Source organism: Cherax quadricarinatus, chromosome 8 (assembly GCF_038502225.1).
Source record: "Cherax quadricarinatus isolate ZL_2023a chromosome 8, ASM3850222v1, whole genome shotgun sequence".
NCBI lineage: Eukaryota > Metazoa > Arthropoda > Malacostraca > Decapoda > Parastacidae > Cherax > Cherax quadricarinatus.
The window spans coordinates 8,725,355-8,745,302 of NC_091299.1; the positions used below are offsets into that span (position 1 = coordinate 8,725,355).

General features: G+C 41.7%; 1 protein-coding gene across 5 annotated transcripts in view; it reads left to right on the plus strand.

The window, feature by feature from the left end:
• The window catches only part of CdGAPr (GTPase-activating protein CdGAPr), a 1,516,021-nt gene that overhangs the window by 557,725 nt on the left and 938,348 nt on the right, over positions 1–19,948 (plus strand). For 4 of the 5 annotated variants that reach the window (XM_070082835.1, XM_070082834.1, XM_070082838.1 and 1 more), the window contains one exon: positions 12,207–12,490. The exons of the other annotated variant lie outside the window; for it this stretch is intronic. In XM_070082835.1, coding sequence (XP_069938936.1) covers positions 12,327–12,490 — 164 coding nt within the window. In that variant the 5' untranslated portion in view covers positions 12,207–12,326. The remainder of the gene's footprint in view (positions 1–12,206; positions 12,491–19,948) is intronic. 5 annotated transcript variants of the gene reach the window in all.

Consider the following 19,948-nt stretch of genomic DNA (forward strand, 5'->3'; position numbering starts at 1 on the left):
CCAGACCAGGCATCCCAGTGGATGACCTGATCAACCAGGCTTTAGGTGCTATCTGTACGAAGTCCAGTGGCAGCACCACAGCCTGGCTGATCAGGCACTGACTTGAGAAACTGTTGAATTTCCCTTATGTATGAAGGGAGGACGTTGAAAAGTCTTGGTCCCTTCACACTTATTGAGTTTTCTCACAGCTTTTCATTGGGGATATGTCGCACCGTCTGCCAAAGCCTCTTACTTTCATAAGGAATGATTTGTGTACAGATTCGGGACCGATCCTTCTTTAATTTTCCAGTTGTAGATTGTAATTTACCTCTCTTGCCTACGTTCCAAGGTGTACAGATCGAGGGACTTCGAACGTTTCTAGTTATTTAGGCGCTTAACTGAACGTATAAGAGAAGTGAAGATTCTCTGCACATTCTCCAGATCTGCAATTTCGCCTGACGGCTGACTTGAACGGAGCCGTTAAGAGTACAGAGGTACTCCAGTGATTTAAAAAATATTATCATTGGCTTGGCATCTCTTGTTCTGAAGGTTCTAGTTATCCAGTCTATCATTTTTCTTGCTGTTGTGATAGTGACACTTGTGATCCTTGAAGGTGAGATCTGACATAATCACTCCCAGGTCTCTTACATTAATCTTAGGATCTATCTAGTGGTTCCAGGTTGTTTTACACTTCTTTCCAGTCTTTATTTCCTCAATTTTTCCATAACGGAGCAACTGAAATTTGTCCATCATACAATAATCATTGAGAACAAATTTCAGTTACTTCATTATGGAAAAAAATGAAGAAATAAAAAATAATCTGAGTAGGAAATAAACTCATACCACTTAGTAGCGCAGAAACAGAATGTGAGAGACCTAGGAGTGATAATCTCAGACCTTAAATACAAGGAATATGGTGTCACTATTACAGCTGCAAAGAAAGTGATAAACTGGGTAAGTAGAACTTTCAAAACAAGAGAAGCCAAGTCAGCGATGATAATCTTCAAATCACTTGTTCTCTCTAGGCTGCAATACTGTTCTACACGAGCATCCCTTTTAAGGCAGGTGAAATAGCGGATGCGAAAACTGTACAGAGAACCTTCACTGTCTATAGAAACTCAAGTCAGGCACCTGCATTATTGAGATTACCTGGAACATAAGAGAGACAAATGTATAATAATTCACACTTGGAAAATTCTGAAAGGTTTAGTCCCAAATATATACAACGAGCAGAATACTTGTAATGTAAAGCAGGAACACGATGGGTATACTAAGGTATCTCATTAACTGTAGTGACCAGTACTTCAACAACCCCAACCCCTTCATAAGGAGGAGTACCAACACACATTTGACAAGTTTATAAGTTAGTTCCTGATCAGCCGGGCTGTTATGCTTATATTGAACTGTGACTAACACCTACAGCCTGACTGATCAGGCTGTTAACCTGGAGGTTTCACCTTGTTCCGGGCTCCCTAGAATTTTGTACAGGTAAACTATAGGCAGGTCTAGCCGCATGCTTACCTGGGGTTGATTCAGGGGATTATCGTCCTAATGATCCGGTCTCTGACTAGGCTTCGTATTTGTTGACGTGGTCAGTTCAGCGTAGACACCACAGTCAGGCTGATCAGCAAGTGTTAACTCGGAACTATCGTTAGTGGTAACGGAGACGGACACTGTATACACAACGCAAGATCACCAAATAATGTGAAAAGAACAAGTGAAAGATCTGGGTATAATAATGTCAACTGACCTTAATTTCAAAGAATACAATATTGCAAATATCACAAAAGCCAGGAAAATGATGGGTAAATATTATCAGTGGTGACAGCCTAGTTGACCAGGCAAGCACTGGACAAGCCTGGCCTAGGGCTAGGCTGCCAGAGTAGAAAAACTTTAATAATCCCATCAATGTTATATCGAAGGAAAATGATAGGCTGGACAACTTGAAATTTCAAAACGAGATGCTGAGCCAATGATGATACTCTTCAAGTCACTTGTTGTCTCCAGACTGGAATACTGCTGTATACTGACGATCTCTTTCACGGCAGGTGAGATTGTTTAGCTGGAAAACTTACAGAACTTTCAGTACTCATATACAACTGAGGCAGCATCTGAACTACTGGGAACGCTTGAAGTCCCCTCAACTGTATTCCTTGGACTGTAGGCGAGAAAGGTATATAAGTTACACCTGGAAAATCCTGAAAGGACTATTCAAAACCTGAGCACCGAAATCACGCCGTTTGACAAGAGACTTCTTGGCAAATAGTACAAAATACCTGCTTTAATATGCAGGGGCGCGACGAGTACGCTAAGAGAGAACTTAAGAAGTGTCAGAGGTCCCCGACTCTTCAAAGCTCTCCATACATACCTCTGGCGGTCTTCAAGAGGGAACTGGACAAGTTCTTCAAGTCAGTCCCCTCAAGGAAGGTTCCTTGATGTTGGTGAGGGGCTCTTGATTTAGGGAATTGGATCTGTGCTCCAGTTCCCTGAATTAAGCCTGAATGCCTTCCATATCCCCCCCCAGGCGCTGTATAATCCTCCGGGTTTAGCGCTTCCCCCTTGATTATAATAATAATAATTCAAGTCAGTGCCTGACCAGCTGGGCTGTGGTTCCTACGTTGGACTGCGCGCGGCCAGCAGTAACATCCTGGTTAATCAGGCCTTTATTCTGCAGAAGGCCTGGTCTGGGGACCGGGCCGCGAAGGCACTGGCCCCCGGAAAACGTCTTTCAGGTAACCTCCCTCCTTCCCAAGTGTCGGACGCCAGAGACACGCCTCCACCCCAGGGCAGACACCATCAACACGCCTCTACCACGGGGCATGGGCACGCCCCTTGCTAGAGTGAGGATTCATTCACCTGTTGTACTCCATAACCCCCTCCTTTTTTGAGCTGGCATGCAGACCGTAGCTACAACTGCTGCTGCTGCCGCCACCAACACAACCACTACCAGAGGACAAAAACCTGTCTAGCCTGTCTTTTTTAAGCCCTTCCCTTCACCCTACTATCATAAGTACCTCTACTCGCCACTGATGCTACACTGCTAATAATAACATAATCCGCTATGCTCACACACCGTACAGTGACTAAGGGGCCCCACCTTCCTTCCCAACGTCAGTCTGGCGTATATATAACTTATCTGACTTCCGGCGCGGCAGGATAGGTATATCACGTGTGAGGACAGCAGGATGCATCAGTTAAAAGTTTATAACTAATCAACGTAGCAGGATAAGTATGTTATTACTCAATCTTGATATAGCAGGATACGAAGCTGTCTCGGTAAAATAGGATATTATTATTATTATTATTATTATTATTATTATTATTATTATAAAAAAGAAGCGCTAAACCTACAAGGGTCATACACTGCAGGGTAGAATAGGATAAACAGGCTAATAAATTTGTCTCGATATAGCTGATAACCCAGTCCTGATACAGTTGAATATATCTGGTCTAGCAATTTAGTAATTTTCCAAGTTCCTCGTTGAAGACGGCCGGGGGATTGTGGGTAAGTCTTCTTTTGTATGGAGGGAGGTTGTTGAAGAGTCTTGGTTCCTTTACACTTCTTGTATTTTTTTTTCAGTGTATTCATTGTCCCATACTTTTTACTGGGGGGTCGTTTTCAATCTTCCAAGCTTCTTTCTTTCGGAGGGAGTGATTTCTGCATGCAGCTCTGGGACCAATACCTCCAGAATATTCCAAAGAGTGTAGTTCGAAGGACAGTTTCGCCTGGATAGAGAGAAAATGTAACTTATTATCATTGGCTTGTCAATATATTTATAAGGAAGCGGTGAACACGTCTGTGGGTCATGCAGTAACTTGACCGGGAAGCGAGACATGTCGCTGGTCTACAGCCAAAAATACTTTGGAAGCAAAACAAGTCATTCTTTACTAATCTTGGTCACAATATGGAAATTTTGCTTTAAATTACAAATTGTTTCTGTAAAAATATAGCTTCAGACCGCTGGTTTTATTCTTGACTTGGGATGTGATACTCAATAAACAAGGGAAGACCCTTCATTGCGTAACTTAATAAAAATTACATACAATTTCCTCTATTCTCCTAAGCAATGTTTCTTTTATTTTTTTTTTTTTGGGTGGGGGAGGAGTGGAGAGACTGGGACACTAGTTGTGCAACTTCTGCTCTGGCTATTTGTTTTGGCAATTCTAATGAGAGAAAACGAATGATTCATCGGGAACTCAAGTATTACGTCACCTTACTAGCTGGAACGCATCGATTCATTCCCGGAAGTCATACAGTGCAAACGTGTCAAACTCTTTAGTATTTGTTTTTGACGTTAACTTTTTCCAGCCAGATTTGGATAAAGTTGTCTCGTAATTGAGTGCAGATAACTTATGTTTGTAGATAATTTACTTTTGCAGCTCAAAAGCGTATTTTGGCTGTAAGATTGGAGACCAGGCCAAGAGCTGGACTCCACATGCTGTAATACTTGCACAACAAACCTTCGCCAGTGGATGAATCAGAAAAGGAAATCTATTCCGTTTGCAGTGCCAAGGATGTAGAGAGTCAGTAGATAATGTAAGCGATTGTTACTTCTGCATGGTAACTCCAGAACGGAAGGTACTATACCCTTTGCTATACACCCCGGTATCTCCCGGCGGACTTCCATTTCCTGGGTCCTCAAACTCTTTCATTTTAGAGTCAGAGGACGAGGATAACGGAACCTGCGACATCTTTAAGTCTTTAACTTCAGAACACCCTGAATATATTCACAACTTGACATCTAAACCGTACATGATAACTCAGAATGGATTATAGAATATCAGATTTAGAACTGCCAAATAGGAAGGTGTTGGGCTTGAGATTATCGCTGAAAAATGTTAGTCTCGTGACCGTCAAAACGATTTCATTCCATTCATCAGAACATCAACTGGGACCAGGTAAACCATGTCCTAAATGAAACATATTGGGAAGATATCTTAAATGACATGGATCTAAACCAGTGCCTTGAAAGGATCAACTTCCTGGCAGCTGAAGCATGTTCTAGGCATATTCCCCTAAGAAAGAAGAAGAGCAGGAGTAAACTGGAGAGAGAAAGACACTCCCTCTACAGAAGACGACGAAGAGTCACTGAGCTCCTCAGGAGTGCTGGAATATCTGATACACGAAAGGAGGCGCTGACCAGGGAAGTGGAAACTATCGAACTTAAGTTAAATGACTCTTACAGGAACCAGGAGAGACAGCAGGAGCTTAAAGCTATTAGTGAAATTGAAAGAAATTCAAAATATTTCTTTTCATATGCCAAAAACAAGACAAATACCACATCTAGTATCGGGCCCTTACTCAGACAGGATGGGACTTACACAGATGACAAGGAAATGAGTGAAATATTGAAATCCCAGTACGACTCTGTGTTTAGTGAACCACTAATCGGTCTGAGGATCGACGACCCAAATGATTTCTTCATGAATGAGCCTCAAAACTTCATAAATGTATGCCAGATTTCCGACATTACCCTAACTCCGATAGATTTCGAAAAAGCCATTGACAACATGCCCATGCACTCAGCCCCGGGCCCAGACTCGTGGAACTCTGTTTTCATTAAGAACTGCAAGGAACCCCTCTCGCGTGCCCTAAGTACACTATGGAGGAGGAGCTTGGACATGGGTGAAATTCCACAGTCACTTAAAACAACGGATATAGCCCCACTCCATAAAGGTGGCAGCAAAGCATTAGCTAAGAACTATAGACCAATAGCTCTGACGTCCCACATCATAAAAATCTTTGAAAGAGTGCTAAGAAGCAGGATTGCAAATCACCTGGATTCCCAAAATCTGCACAATCCAGGGCAACATGGGTTCAGGGCAGGTCGCTCCTGCCTCTCACAACTACTGGATCACTATGATATGGCCTTGGATGCACTGGAAGAAAATCAGAATGCAGATGTAATATACACAGACTTTGCAAAAGCATTTGACAAATGTGATCATGGCGTAATAGCCCATAAAATACGTGCTAAAGGAATAATTGGGAAAGTGGGGAGATGGATCTTCAACTTTCTAACAAATCGAACACAAAAAGTAGTGGTCAACAGAGTTAAATCGGAGGCTGTCATAGTGAAGAGCTCTGTTCCACAAGGCACAGTACTCGCCCCCATCTTATTCCTCATCCTCATATCAGACATAGACAGAGATATACACCACAGCACCGTATCATCCTTTGCGGATGATACTAGGATCTGCATGAGGCTGTCATCTGCTGAGGACGCGGTTAACTTCCAAGAAGATATAAACAAAGTTTTCCAGTGGGCAACGGTAAACAATATGATGTTCAATGAGGACAAATTCCAACTACTCCGTTATGGAAAACTGGAGGAGATAATAACTAGAACAGAGTATACTACAGACTCTGGCCATACAATAGAGCGGAAAAATAATGTAAGGGACCTGGGAGTAGTAATGTCTGAGGATCTCACTTTCAAGGATCACAACAGTGCCACGATCGCACGTGCAAAGAAAATGATAGGATGGATAATGAGAACTTTCAAAACGAGAGATTCCAAGCCAATAATGATCCTTTTCAAATCACTTGTTCTCTCTAGGCTGGAATACTGCTGTACATTTACATCTCCATTCAAAGCAGGTGAAATCGCAGATCTAGAGAGTGTACAGAGATCCTTTACTGCACGTATAAGTTCTGTCAAGCACCTTAACTACTGGGAACGCTTGGAAGCACTTGACTTGTACTCGTTGGAACGCAGGAGGGAGAGATATATCATAATCTACACTTGGAAAATCCTGGAAGGAATGGTCCCAAATCTGCACACAGAAATCACTCCCTACGAAAGTAAAAGACTGGGCAGGCGATACAAAATGCCCCCAATAAAAAGTAGGGGCGCCATTGGTACACTAAGGGAAAACACCATAAGTGTCCGGGGCCCAAGACTGTTCAACAGCCTCCCATCAAGCATTAGGGGAATTACCAATAAACCCCTGGCTGCCTTCAAGAGAGAGCTGGACAGATACCTAAAGTCAGTGCCGGATGAGCCGAGCTGTGGCTCGTACGTTGGACTACGTGCGGCCAGCAGTAACAGCCTAGTTGATCAGGCCCTGATCCATCGGGGGGCCTGGTCATGGACCGCGGCGCGGGGGCGTTGATCCCCGGAATAACCTCCAGGTAACCTCCAGGTAGGTATCAAGGTAGGCTACACTAGGTGCTTCTGTTTTACGTGTGAGTGGAATAGTCAGTTGAGGATTACTCATTATACTGGCACTGGAACCTGAAACAACAACAAAATGTTCAGTATCCTTTATATGTAGAATGAAGTAGGATTTTGTTACCATCCTCACACATCAATTTAGGTCTCGTGAATTTTTTTTTTAAGCTGTGGATAAAACGGAGGATAAAAAAAATCTGGTAAATCCCCAAGAGTCAGTGAAGCAAAAATCAAAGGAGGGTGTGTGTTGGTTCACAGATTCATGAGTTTCTCAGATTTGAGAAGTTCGACAGTATAAGTGCTGAGGAGAGAAATGCGTGGAATGTTTTCCGGTTAGTAGCGAACATTTTTCCTGGAAATAACAAAACTGACAGTTCCAGGAAGCTAGTGGAAAAACCTGGTCTTGTCTTATAAAACACTGACAGCAATACATGTCCTCCATTCACACCTAGATTTTTTACGGCTACTTCGGAGCAGCCAGAGATGAACGTTTCCAGCAGGACATCTCAGTCAGGGCGAAACATTCCTAGGGAAAATGGAGTCCATTATTATTACAAGATTACTTCTGGAACATAAAGAAGAGATGCTGCAGAGGTGGAATACAATAGATACGCTAAGAAACGTCGGGTTGAATCATAAATGAATACATTATACTGGTATGTTACTTATATATTTTATACAAATGCACAAAATTTGTAAAAAAAAAAAAAAATCTTGGGAACTTTAGTTAATCAGTTGTTATTATGGACATGTTCGTTATTAGCATCCCAGGAAATATATTTTTTTTCTCAGAAGCACAAAATTACTGCAAAATTTGTAGACCAGTGTAAAAAACGGGAGGGTTTCTCCATTCCTTGGATCAAGAGCCGCTCAGTAGTGCCATTGAAGATAAATTAGACACATATACAACAATTGGGTATCTTCACTGAGGAAACGTTTCGCCACACAGTGGCTTCATCAGTCCAACACAAAGGAGAAATGTGGAGATCAGAAGGAGTTTGAGGTAATCAGTCCATCAATCAAGATTGATGAACTGATTACATCGACTCCAGGCTAGGGGACTGATTACCTCAAACTCCTTCTGATCTTCACCATTCTCCTTTGTATGGACTGATGAAGCCACTGTGTGGCGAAACGTTTCCTTCATAAAGATAACCAAATGTTGCACATGGGTCTAATTTATCAACTTGTCGGTTCTCTGAACCATGAACCCCCCTACAGTGCCTTTGATCCCGGTACGCTGCAGCCCCAAGCAGAGAGCAACACTCATCTTGTACACAGAAATGTTAACTCATACTGTATTTGTTACAAGACATTTATTGTGTGTAAATACATTTTCAGGTCCATACAATGCTGTGTCACACTTGTTGGTAAGCATTTCCAGATGTTTACAAATTTGTTACACTGCAGAATACAGCTGTGTCACAATATAGAACAAACTGTGTCGTAGGACATTATTCTGACGTTCTATACCACTTGTATAATCGCTTGAGAGGTGTATGTGCACATATATGACTAATTATGGTATGTAGTATTAAGACGTAGAACCTGACACCATTAAGACTTAGAATGTTTGAATTTGGTGTTTTATATTCGTGTAGTACTGTATATATTATACAAAAATATTATGTTTGATGCCACTGCATTGTATCATCAGTGCCAGCAACTGTGTGATAGTATAACAATGTAGTATTATAGTGTGGGTAATGCTTGCGTGTTGGTATAACAGCTTAACAATATACACAGCATAACTGTACATAGCACAGCATGTTTATGGTGGTGGTTCTTGTATAATACATGAAGGTGTGATGGTATGGTGTGGTAGCATGTTAATGGTGAGGTATGATGGTGGTTGTTGTGGATGTTTCGAAACCACAAGGCTAAGTGTTCTTTTCTTCCTGATAACAATTTCTTACGACTATAGTAATCTTTTTCTCTTTATTAAAAAGTGTGAATATAAAGAATAAGGAAAATCGAAGTATCGTTGATCTGTAGCAAACTATATTTCAGTTACTCTTTACAAGATAGTCCATTAAGAGAACAAACATCTTTAGTGTATACCTGTCAGTGGGTATATTTTAGCCTAACTTACATTAAATTCTTTCACCCAGACATATCACTAAGACTCGCTGGTAGTGACCAAGGTTACTACAACAACAGTAGTTCCCTCCCCTCTACAAAAAGTACACCAAGACTTTGTACTTCCTTACCTGTGGACAGTCCACACTGTTACCTTAGGCACGCACATGTCACCGATACTAAACACCATGATGCTACATCCGCGTCTGCATCCTACGCAGATAGCAAACTAGGTTCGTAGCCAGGCTTCTGCACAAGAATATATTTATGTTCTCGTACGCGCTAGTACCTCAGACTCGCCCCAGAATAATAAACCTATGTCTCTGAACACACAGCTTACAGAAGACAGATTTTAATATCTCAGCTTGAGTTATTAAGATGAGTTCAAATCAGCAAGGCTCTACAGATAAATGGTTCAGAGAACAGACAAATTGATAAATTAGACACATGTGCAACACTTAGGTCTTATTTATCAACTTGTCGATTCTTTGAAGTATTTATCTACATTCCTGCCAGACACAACAACATCTTGGGATCTAGACACTAGGAATAATTCTACGCTTGCCTAAACTTCTAGGCATGACCTACTTCCACCTGTGGATTTATCGAAGGTGACACTGCCTACAACTGCTTCACCTCACATACCCAAGTATTGCACGTGTGTTAGACTGATCAAGGCACTACAGTAGCCTAGTGCAGCATGGAGGAGGAGAGGCAGGTAGGCAAGATTTTGGTCTCTAGCCAAGTATACAAGGCAGGGTTGTTGTGATGGCGGAAGAGGTAGTGTGGAGAGCAGCACCAAGATATGCAACACAACCCTGGCTAGCTGAGGACTCACTCAGCACTGTAGTCAGCGATGGTGGAATATGATACAGAGGTGCGCACAGGACAAGCTTGTCAATGACTGGTGTTCACTCTTACATCATCTGTGGTTTTTAGTTGATAGTTTAGCCTCAGAAACTAACAGGTGGCCTCTGTTTGGATAGTTTAAAGACTTTGCAGATATATGTCAGCAAATGTACTAAACATGTAACTCATAAATTGGTTAATGTATATAAGAATTATGTAAGTCAAATATTCCAGCTACTAATTATATTTATATATATATATATATATATATATATATATATATATATATATATATATATATATATATATATATATATATAATATATATATATATATATATATATATATATATATATATATATATATATATATATATATATATATATATATATATATGTATATATATATGCTGTATTTTATATTCATGAGAGTGGTAGTATGGTATGGTGGAGGTGTGGTAATATAACAATGGTGTGATAGGATGGTACAGGTGTGGTAGTATTGTGGAATGTATTTCAGCCGTATTATATATCGACAAGTACGTTAATAAGGCACAATATGAGTTGCATATAATTTTATTGAGAAGACTTTTCGCCCACTAGGAGGGAGTTTATCAGCTCCCACAGAGACGGGTAGGAAGAGAGCATGTGTGTGTGTGTGTGTGTGTGTGTGTGTGTGTGTGTGCAGAGTGCGACATAGTTTCCTAGTGCAGTAAAAATATTATCCCTGTAAATCTGAGGCAAATCAGTTTTGGTACTCACAAGTTACCACAGGGATGCTAATATCCAAATTTCTTCAGTAACAGTGGGAAACTCATTCTTGGTATACAACCCAACACTAATTCAAATCTTCTATCAAGAAGCAACAGCTTTGAAGCCAAGAATATTGATGCCTTGTCTTGTTATTTCAGAGAAACTGTCAAAAATGGTTATAATCGTAACCATAATTTTTAGGTGGACCGGTAAGCCAGTGGAAGGCTTCGGTCAGATGACCAAACACTCCAGCGGCGGATCATCATATGACTAGACCCACGTCAGGAATCACTAGTCCTGTTTCCTAAAAAATCTTACCTAACCTAACCTCAGAGAGACTGATCTAAAACGGCAGACAAAATTTGCATTAAAGTTATCATCGTTGAAGGGTGAAGACCGGTATTTCGCTTTTCCCAGTTGCATCAAAAAATTAATCCACACTATCGTGGCCGTAAGATGCATCAGCCATTATATATTATAACTATTCAGAGGAGGTAAGCTTAAATATATTTACTGTAATTAAACGGTAATCAAAATTTAACAGTATATTGCTCATACATTTGACAGATGTTCATCTGTACGTGAATTTCTGTCCCCACCATTGTAAAATTAAGAGACACTTTTTTTTTGAACGTTTGGTGCTACGCCAAAGAGGCTTCAGGAAATTATCAAGGCCATTCCAGGTTGATGGGAATGTGTTCACCAACTTCGGTCGTAGGGCTCCTGTACATGCCATGTGTTCATAGAATCTGAGCCTAGTTACCGTACACCAATGTTGAAAATTTGAAACAGATCGGATGAGGCTTTTTCGTGTAATGAGTGAAATAAACACCAAAAGTTGGAGCATTAGCCAAACTTATCCTACCTGGATATAACACTGCTCTTACATAAACTACTGTATATGGAAAAACTACTGAAGTCAGCCTACTACTGACCCACCTATTTTAAACTTGGAAGTTGCCACCTGACTGAACACATCACTGTCGGTAACGTCCCTCGCACATCTCTACACATCACCTCTCCACTATACAGTGCATCTAGATGCTCCATTTCAACCGATCTCTGTGAGAAATGAAGTTCCTGTTGGACGAAACTTCTTAGTAAAATGCCATCAACTGCATATTGTGCCTCATGAAGATGTTAGGGTATTGGTGACGTAGTGTGGTAGTGGTGTGGTAGTACAGAAATGGTAGTATGGTAGTGGTGTGGTAGTACAGGAATGGTAGTACCTTATTAATGGTTGTGTCTTTATAAGCACCATAATCCATGTTGTAATGCAGTACTAACCTTAGGTTAAGGTGGGTGGTGGTGGTGGTAGCTATAATGTTTGTACATGTGTAGTGAGGGTGACAGTGTTGGTGGTCATCAACAGAGGTGTTGGTGGTGGTGGGTACGACCATGACGCCCAGCACACACCTGCTGCTGCTGCTGCTCCCTCTTCCCCCCTCTGCTGTCCCTACTGCTGGCCACTGCTGACCTCACCATAGCCACCATGACCTCGCCGGCCCCCACCCACCCCTGCCCTGCGTCACCCCTGCCTGGAGAAGCCTCTGACCTTTCCAGCGAGGATTCCAGGTCCCGTGACTATACCCCTGATGACGTTACGAGGGTGACGCCGGTGAAGAGACGCAGACTCTTGCCTCTGGTCGACCTCAGGTAACGCCTCTTCACCATCTCTTCTATACATATCATATAGTTTCTTGTATATTTTAGCCATTTCTCTTGTCGATTTTCTCAGTTTTTTCTTTGATCTCTCAGTAGTTTTTTCCAGTTCATGACTGATGATCCCTAGTCAGCATGCTAGTGCCTGCTACAAGATATTTTGTTGTCTTAGTTATGGTTTATGTTTAGAAGGTTTGTTCTTGTAGGTACAGTAATTATTTAAGTCTTGAGAGTTTATTCCTGGCACCGTTGAAGGTTGACTTATGGGACTGAGTGGTTGTCCATGTCTGGCTCAGATGGTTACGCAGGCCAGCGGGTCGTTCACAGCGACAGCTTGTCTGAACAGGCGATCAGCATGAAGGTCTTAGCCTGAGGTTGAGCTGCCAGGGTCTGGGGGAAAAACAAACTCTCGAAATCAGTCACAGATACGTCACAGACGCGTGGGTCACCGTCGGTGATGTCACACACGCGAGGAGGTCACACTTGGAGGTCACACTTGGTGGCCCTTCTGTCAGCATGAATCAGCAGTGGGCTTTTTCGAAGGGTGGACAGTCTGTACAGCAACAGTCTGTACTTGAACACCGAGGCAGTAAACAGAAAAGTCTGACCCCCACATTATTCTGTGAGGGCTGAAAAGCTCTCGAAACCGGTCACAGATATACCGGTCACAGATACCGGTCACAGATATACTGGTCACCGTTGCCACAAACTGTGAGAGAGTCAACAATAAATAGATGTACAATCTGTTGTGTATCTATTATCTGTTAGACTGTCATAATTCCAACAACAGATCCACAAGGTGCCAATATGCCACCAGGAACGTTTAGGAAACCACAGGAGTGAGTTGAGACTCGGCAGTTGGACAACCTAGTAGTTTAACACCCTCAACGAATGTGATGTTAATAAGGAAATCGACTGTGGAGAATCATAGAGTGAACGCGATCAAATCTACCTGCTAATGGTTCCAACAGTGTTGTTTACTGCTCACTCGCCCGGGCTCACAGCAGCCTCCCTGTGTGTGTGTGTGTTTGTGTACGCAATTCACAGTTCCGATTATGTGCAACAGGCCAAAAGTCTCTGGAATGGTGGTTGAAGCAGATTTAACAATGAAGCCAGGAGCTGAGACTCAACCCCAATAAGCACAACTCACTGAGTTTGAATTAGTGAGAACACGTAATATAAATGTGAGACCTGAAGCCAAGACTCGACACAGAACACAAGTAACTGAGTACACAGAATACAAGTAACTGAGCACACAGAACACAGAGGATTGTATCACTGGTAGGGTTAGTAGTAGTAATAATAGTAGCAGTAGAAGTAGTAGTATAGTAGTAGCAGCAGTAGTGGTAGTAGTAGCAGCAGTAGTGGTAGTAGTAGTAGCAGCAGTAGTGGTAGTAGTAGCAGCAGTAGTGGTAGTAGTAGCAGCAGTAGTGGTAGTAGTAGCAGCAGTAGTGGTAGTAGTAGCAGCAGTAGTGGTAGTAGTAGCAGCAGTAGTGGTAGTAGTAGCAGCAGTAGTGGTAGTAGTAGTAGTAGTAGAGTACACAGAGTCAGTAGTGGTAGTAGAGTATTTTGGTTAAATTTTCATGACAACACAAGTAACTGAGTACACAGAACACAAGTAACAGAGTGCACAGAATGCAAGTAACTGAGTACACAGAACACAAGTAACAGAGTACACAGAACACAAGTAACTGAGTACACAGAATACAAGTAACTGAGCACACAGAACACAGAGGATTGTATCACTGGTAGGGTTAGTAGTAGTAGTATTAGTAGCAGCAGAAGCAGCAGTAATAGTAGTAGTAGTAGTAGTAGTAGTAGTAGTAGCAGCAATACATCATAGAGATGTAAGTTTCACTACTATCTACTGTGTGTTGTTGATGCAGGTTTCTCAGGACCTTGACAATATATCTAATTGGAAACTTTTATAATTGAATTATTGACTTGGTCTTACATTCGTGTCGGTCTTCCTCTCACGAACTTGCGTGATTCTGATTTTGAGTTTCATTTTAAGTCTTCGTACTTGTGCTTGCTGGTGTCTCCAACAAACAACTTCCAAAAGGTACCTGTGTTTGTCCGTGCTTGCTACGTTAAACCTTTACTCTGGATCTTTGTTAAACCTGCAGAAGGTGAATTATTAAACCTGTTTCACTGCATGTAAAAAAAAAATCTTGCATGAACTTTTGCTTTCGTGTTTTATTGGTGTTTCTTGCTGGTGTACATACCATGGTGCACACACCATGGTGTACACACCATGGTGTACACACCATGGTGTACACACCATGGTGTGTACACCACAGCATGTGTGTTTACCAGTGTGTTTTACGCTTAAGTTTTAATTCCTAAATGAAATTTAATTAAAATATTCGTGACTGTTGGTGTATATATGTTGCACTAACTAGATCTAGTATTGTTTTATACCTGGCAAACTAACTAGTTATGTGGGTAGGTGTGTGCCAGCTTAATGTGGACAGGTGTATACCAGCTTAATGTGGACAGGTGTATACCAGATTAATGTGGACAGGTGTATACCAGCTTAATGTGGACAGGTGTATACCAGATTAATGTGGACAGGTGTATACCAGCTTAATGTGGACAGGTGCATACCAGTTTAATGTGGACAGGTGTATACTAGCTTAATGTGGACAGGTGTATACCAGCTTAATGTGGACAGGTGCATACCAGTTTAATGTGGACAGGTGTATACTAGCTTAATGTGGACAGGTGTATACCAGCTTAATGTGGACAGGTGTATACCAGCTTAATGTGGACAGGTGTATACCATCTTAATGTGGACAGGTGTATACCAGCTTAATGTGGACAGGTGTATACCAGCTTAATGTGGACAGGTGTATACCAGCTTAATGTGGACAGGTGTATACTAGCTTAATGTGGACAGGTGCCAGCTTAATGTGGACAGGTGTATACTAGCTTAATGTGGACAGGTGTATACCAGCTTAATGTGGACAGGTGTATACCAGCTTAATGTGGACAGGTGTATACCAGCTTAATGTGGATGTGGACAGGTGTATACCAGCTTAATGTGGACAGGTGTATACCAGCTTAATGTGGACAGGTGTATACCAGCTTAATGTGGACAGGTGTATACCAGCTTAATGTGGACAGGTGTATACCAGCTTAATGTGGACAGGTGTATACCAGCTTAATGTGGACAGGTGTATACCAGCTTAATGTGGACAGGTGTATACTAGCTTAATGTGGACAGGTGTATACCAGCTTAATGTGGACAGGTGTATACAGCTTAATGTGGACAGGTGTATACCAGCTTAATGTGGACAGGTGTATACAGCTTAATGTGGACAGGTGTATACAGCTTAATGTGGACAGGTGTATACCAGCTTAATGTGGACAGGTGTATACCAGCTTAATGTGGACAGGTGTATACAGCTGAATGTGGACAGGTGTATACCAGCTTAATGTGGACAGGTGTATACCAGCTTAATGTGGACAGGTGTATACCAGCTTAATGTGGATGTGGACAGGTGTATACCAGCTTAATGTGGACAGGTGTATACCAGCTTAATGTGGACAGGTGTATACCAGCTTAATGTGGACAGGTGTATACCAGCTTAATGTGGACAGGTGTATACAGCTGAATGTGGACAGGTGTATACCAGCTTAATGTGGACAGGTGTATACCAGCTTAATGTGGACAGGTGTATACCAGCTTAATGTGGATGTGGACAGGTGTATACCAGCTTAATGTGGACAGGTGTATACCAGCTTAATGTGGACAGGTGTATACCAGCTTAATGTGGACAGGTGTATACCAGCTTAATGTGGACAGGTGTATACCAGCTTAATGTGGACAGGTGTATACAGCTTAATGTGGACAGGTGTATACCAGCTTAATGTGGACAGGTGTATACCAGCTTAATGTGGACAGGTGTATACCAGCTTAATGTGGACAGGTGTATACCAGCTTAATGTGGACAGGTGTATACAGCTGAATGTGGACAGGTGTATACCAGCTTAATGTGGACAGGTGTATACCAGCTTAATGTGGACAGGTGTATACCAGCTTAATGTGGATGTGGACAGGTGTATACCAGCTTAATGTGGACAGGTGTATACCAGCTTAATGTGGACAGGTGTATACCAGCTTAATGTGGATGTGGACAGGTATATACCAGCTTAATGTGGACAGGTGTATACCAGCTTAATGTGGACAGGTGTATACCAGCTTAATGTGGATGTGGACAGGTGTATACCAGCTTAATGTGGACAGGTGTATACCAGCTTAATGTGGACAGGTGTATACCAACTTAATGTGGACAGGTGTATACTAGCTTAATGTGGACAGGTGTATACCAACTTAATGTGGACAGGTGTATACCAGCTTAATGTGGACAGGTGTATACCAGCTCAGTGTGGACAGGTGTATACCAGCTCAATGTGGACAGGTGTATACCAGCTTAATGTGGACAGGTGTATACAGCTGAATGTGGACAGGTGTATACCAGCTTAATGTGGACAGGTGTATACCAGCTTAATGTGGACAGGTGTATACCAGCTTAATGTGGATGTGGACAGGTGTATACCAGCTTAATGTGGACAGGTGTATACCAGCTTAATGTGGACAGGTGTATACCAGCTTAATGTGGATGTGGACAGGTGTATACCAGCTTAATGTGGACAGGTGTATACCAGCTTAATGTGGACAGGTGTATACCAGCTTAATGTGGATGTGGACAGGTGTATACCAGCTTAATGTGGACAGGTGTATACCAGCTTAATGTGGACAGGTGTATACCAGCTTAATGTGGATGTGGACAGGTGTATACCAGCTTAATGTGGACAGGTGTATACCAGCTTAATGTGGACAGGTGTATACCAACTTAATGTGGACAGGTGTATACGAGCTTAATGTGGACAGGTGTATACCAACTTAATGTGGACAGGTGTATACCAGCTTAATGTGGACAGGTGTATACCAGCTCAGTGTGGACAGGTGTATACCAGCTCAATGTGGACAGGTGTATACCAGCTTAATGTGGACAGGTGTATACCAGCTCAATGTGGACAGGTGTATACCAGCTTAATGTGGACAGGTGTATACCAGCTTAATGTGGACAGGTGTATACCAGCTTAATGTGGACAGGTGTATACCAGCTTAATGTGGACAGGTGAGGCTCCAACATTAATTTTAAGTGCAGTATGTAACATTATGGTAATTTATGTTGAACAGTTTACTGTGACAATTACGGCTACGCATCCAGTTGTTGTTGAGTCTTCAATGAGCGATGTCAGTTATGGTGAGAGGAAGGACCGGGGTAGAATAAAGCACTGAAGACAAAAGAAGTAATGGGTAGACGGAGAAAGAGAGTTAAGAAAGATTAATTAACCTGGCCACTTCAGGTGGTGTATAAGTGGTATACAGTACCGGGAAGACGATGAATTAAACACACACATGTGCAACATCTGGGCATCTAATGTGTTTATTAATCTATATTTACAAGTATACATACCCAGATGTTACATGTGTGTCTGATTCGTCACTTTAGGTAGTTTTAAAGACGCAAACAGAACAGAGTGCGGCCTAAGCTTTTAATACAGGTAATTATTAACGTTGAAGAGTTGAAGTGAATTAGAAAAGGCAGTCAGAAGGTATTAGGGCAGATCCAAGGTGTTGAATCACTGTGGCAAGTTCAGACAGTGTAGATATAGCTCTTTTGCATAAGGGAGGTTACAAAGCACTAGCCAAAAATTACAGACCAGTAGTCCTAACATCCCACATCATAAAAATCTTCGAAAGAGTAATGAGATGTCAAACTACAACCTTCTTGGTACAGCACAATCTGCATATTCCAAACCGGCATGATTTTAGAACGGAACGATCATGTCTGTCACAGAAGCTGGACCACTGTGACACAATTTTGGAAACATTAGAAGAAAACTAAAACACAGATATGATGTATACAGTTTTTTGCAAATATGTTTAATAAATGCGAACACGGAGTTATTGCACACAAAATGAAGGTCATAGGCATTACGGGGAAGGTAGGCAGATGGATTTTCAGGTTTCTAACCCATAAAACGGAAGAGAAGTAGCAAACAGCAAAATCCAACATCAGCGAGGTAAAAAGCTCAGTACCTCAAGGCACTGTCCTGGCACCTCTGCTGTTTATTATCCTTATAACATAGATAAAAACACCTGTCATAGTTTTATATTATAATTTGTAGATGACACTAAACTAAATGTGAAAATCATCTGGAAAGAAGACATCGGAAAACTGAAGGATGATATAGTTAGTGTTTTCCAGTGGGCAGTGGAGAACAACATGACGTTCAGTGGTGATAAGTTCCAGCTGCTTAGGTGTGGAAATAATTAAAACATCTCAAAATGAACACCGTATACAACGAAAGCAACAAGTGAGAAACCTTAGAGTAATTATGTCAACTGACACATTAAGAACACTGTCACGACAGCCAGGAAAATGACGGAGTGGATAATGAGAACTTTAAAAACAAGGGAAATAGTACCAGTAGCGATGCTTTAGAACGCCTCTGCTCATTTGGAATATTGCTCGGTGTTGACGGCTTCATTATTCTACCTAATAATGAACAAAGTATCACTTGTTTTGTGATTTCATTGATATATATATATATATATATATATATATATATATATATATATATATATATATATATATATATATATATATATATATATATATATATATAGGGGGGTCCACCTCTGGTGTAAATTATGGGACCCATAGCCTCGGAGAAGTGGCTAAAAACGCTTCAAGGAAGAATAATTGGATTTCTTCCTGAAGCCATTTGAATATTCCACTTCCCCTACCACCCCATCTTTTCATTCTTTTTTACCAATAGGTATATTTTATTACATATACACATATGCTGTATTCTTTTCAAGATTGATGGACTGACCACATCGTCTCAATGCTGAGGGACTTATTACCTCAAACTCCTGTCCTTCACCGTTCTCCTTTGTATTCGGCTTTTGTGAGGACCCTCACAACAGCCGGATGCCCAGCAGTAAGGGAGCCACCCCAAGTATGCAGATCTAATGGCAGCCAGAAGCAGCCAGATGGTATCACCCTTTAAACCTAGACAGGCGGCAAGCAGGTGGTGTGGGACTACACATGTGCATCTACCTTGGCTGATACCTATCTCCAATACACCAGGGAGGAAGGAGGGGCAGCTGCCAGCTTCAGGGAGTCCCAAAAGTCTAGAAAATATGGAGAACTTGCCATCATTATATGTTTGTTTCCATAGGCTCAGATACCCTTGGCTCATGGGGAACGAGTGCATCTAAGTTCCTTAAGGAGCTAGGCAAAAGACTCATCAGGGTAACTAGGGATTCCAGTGAGTCAGCGCTGCTGTTCAGGGGGGTAATGCCTGCTGTATTTTAGGCACGCGCCCCAGCTCTGAGGAGTTGGATGAGATTTTTCTCATTATAATCAG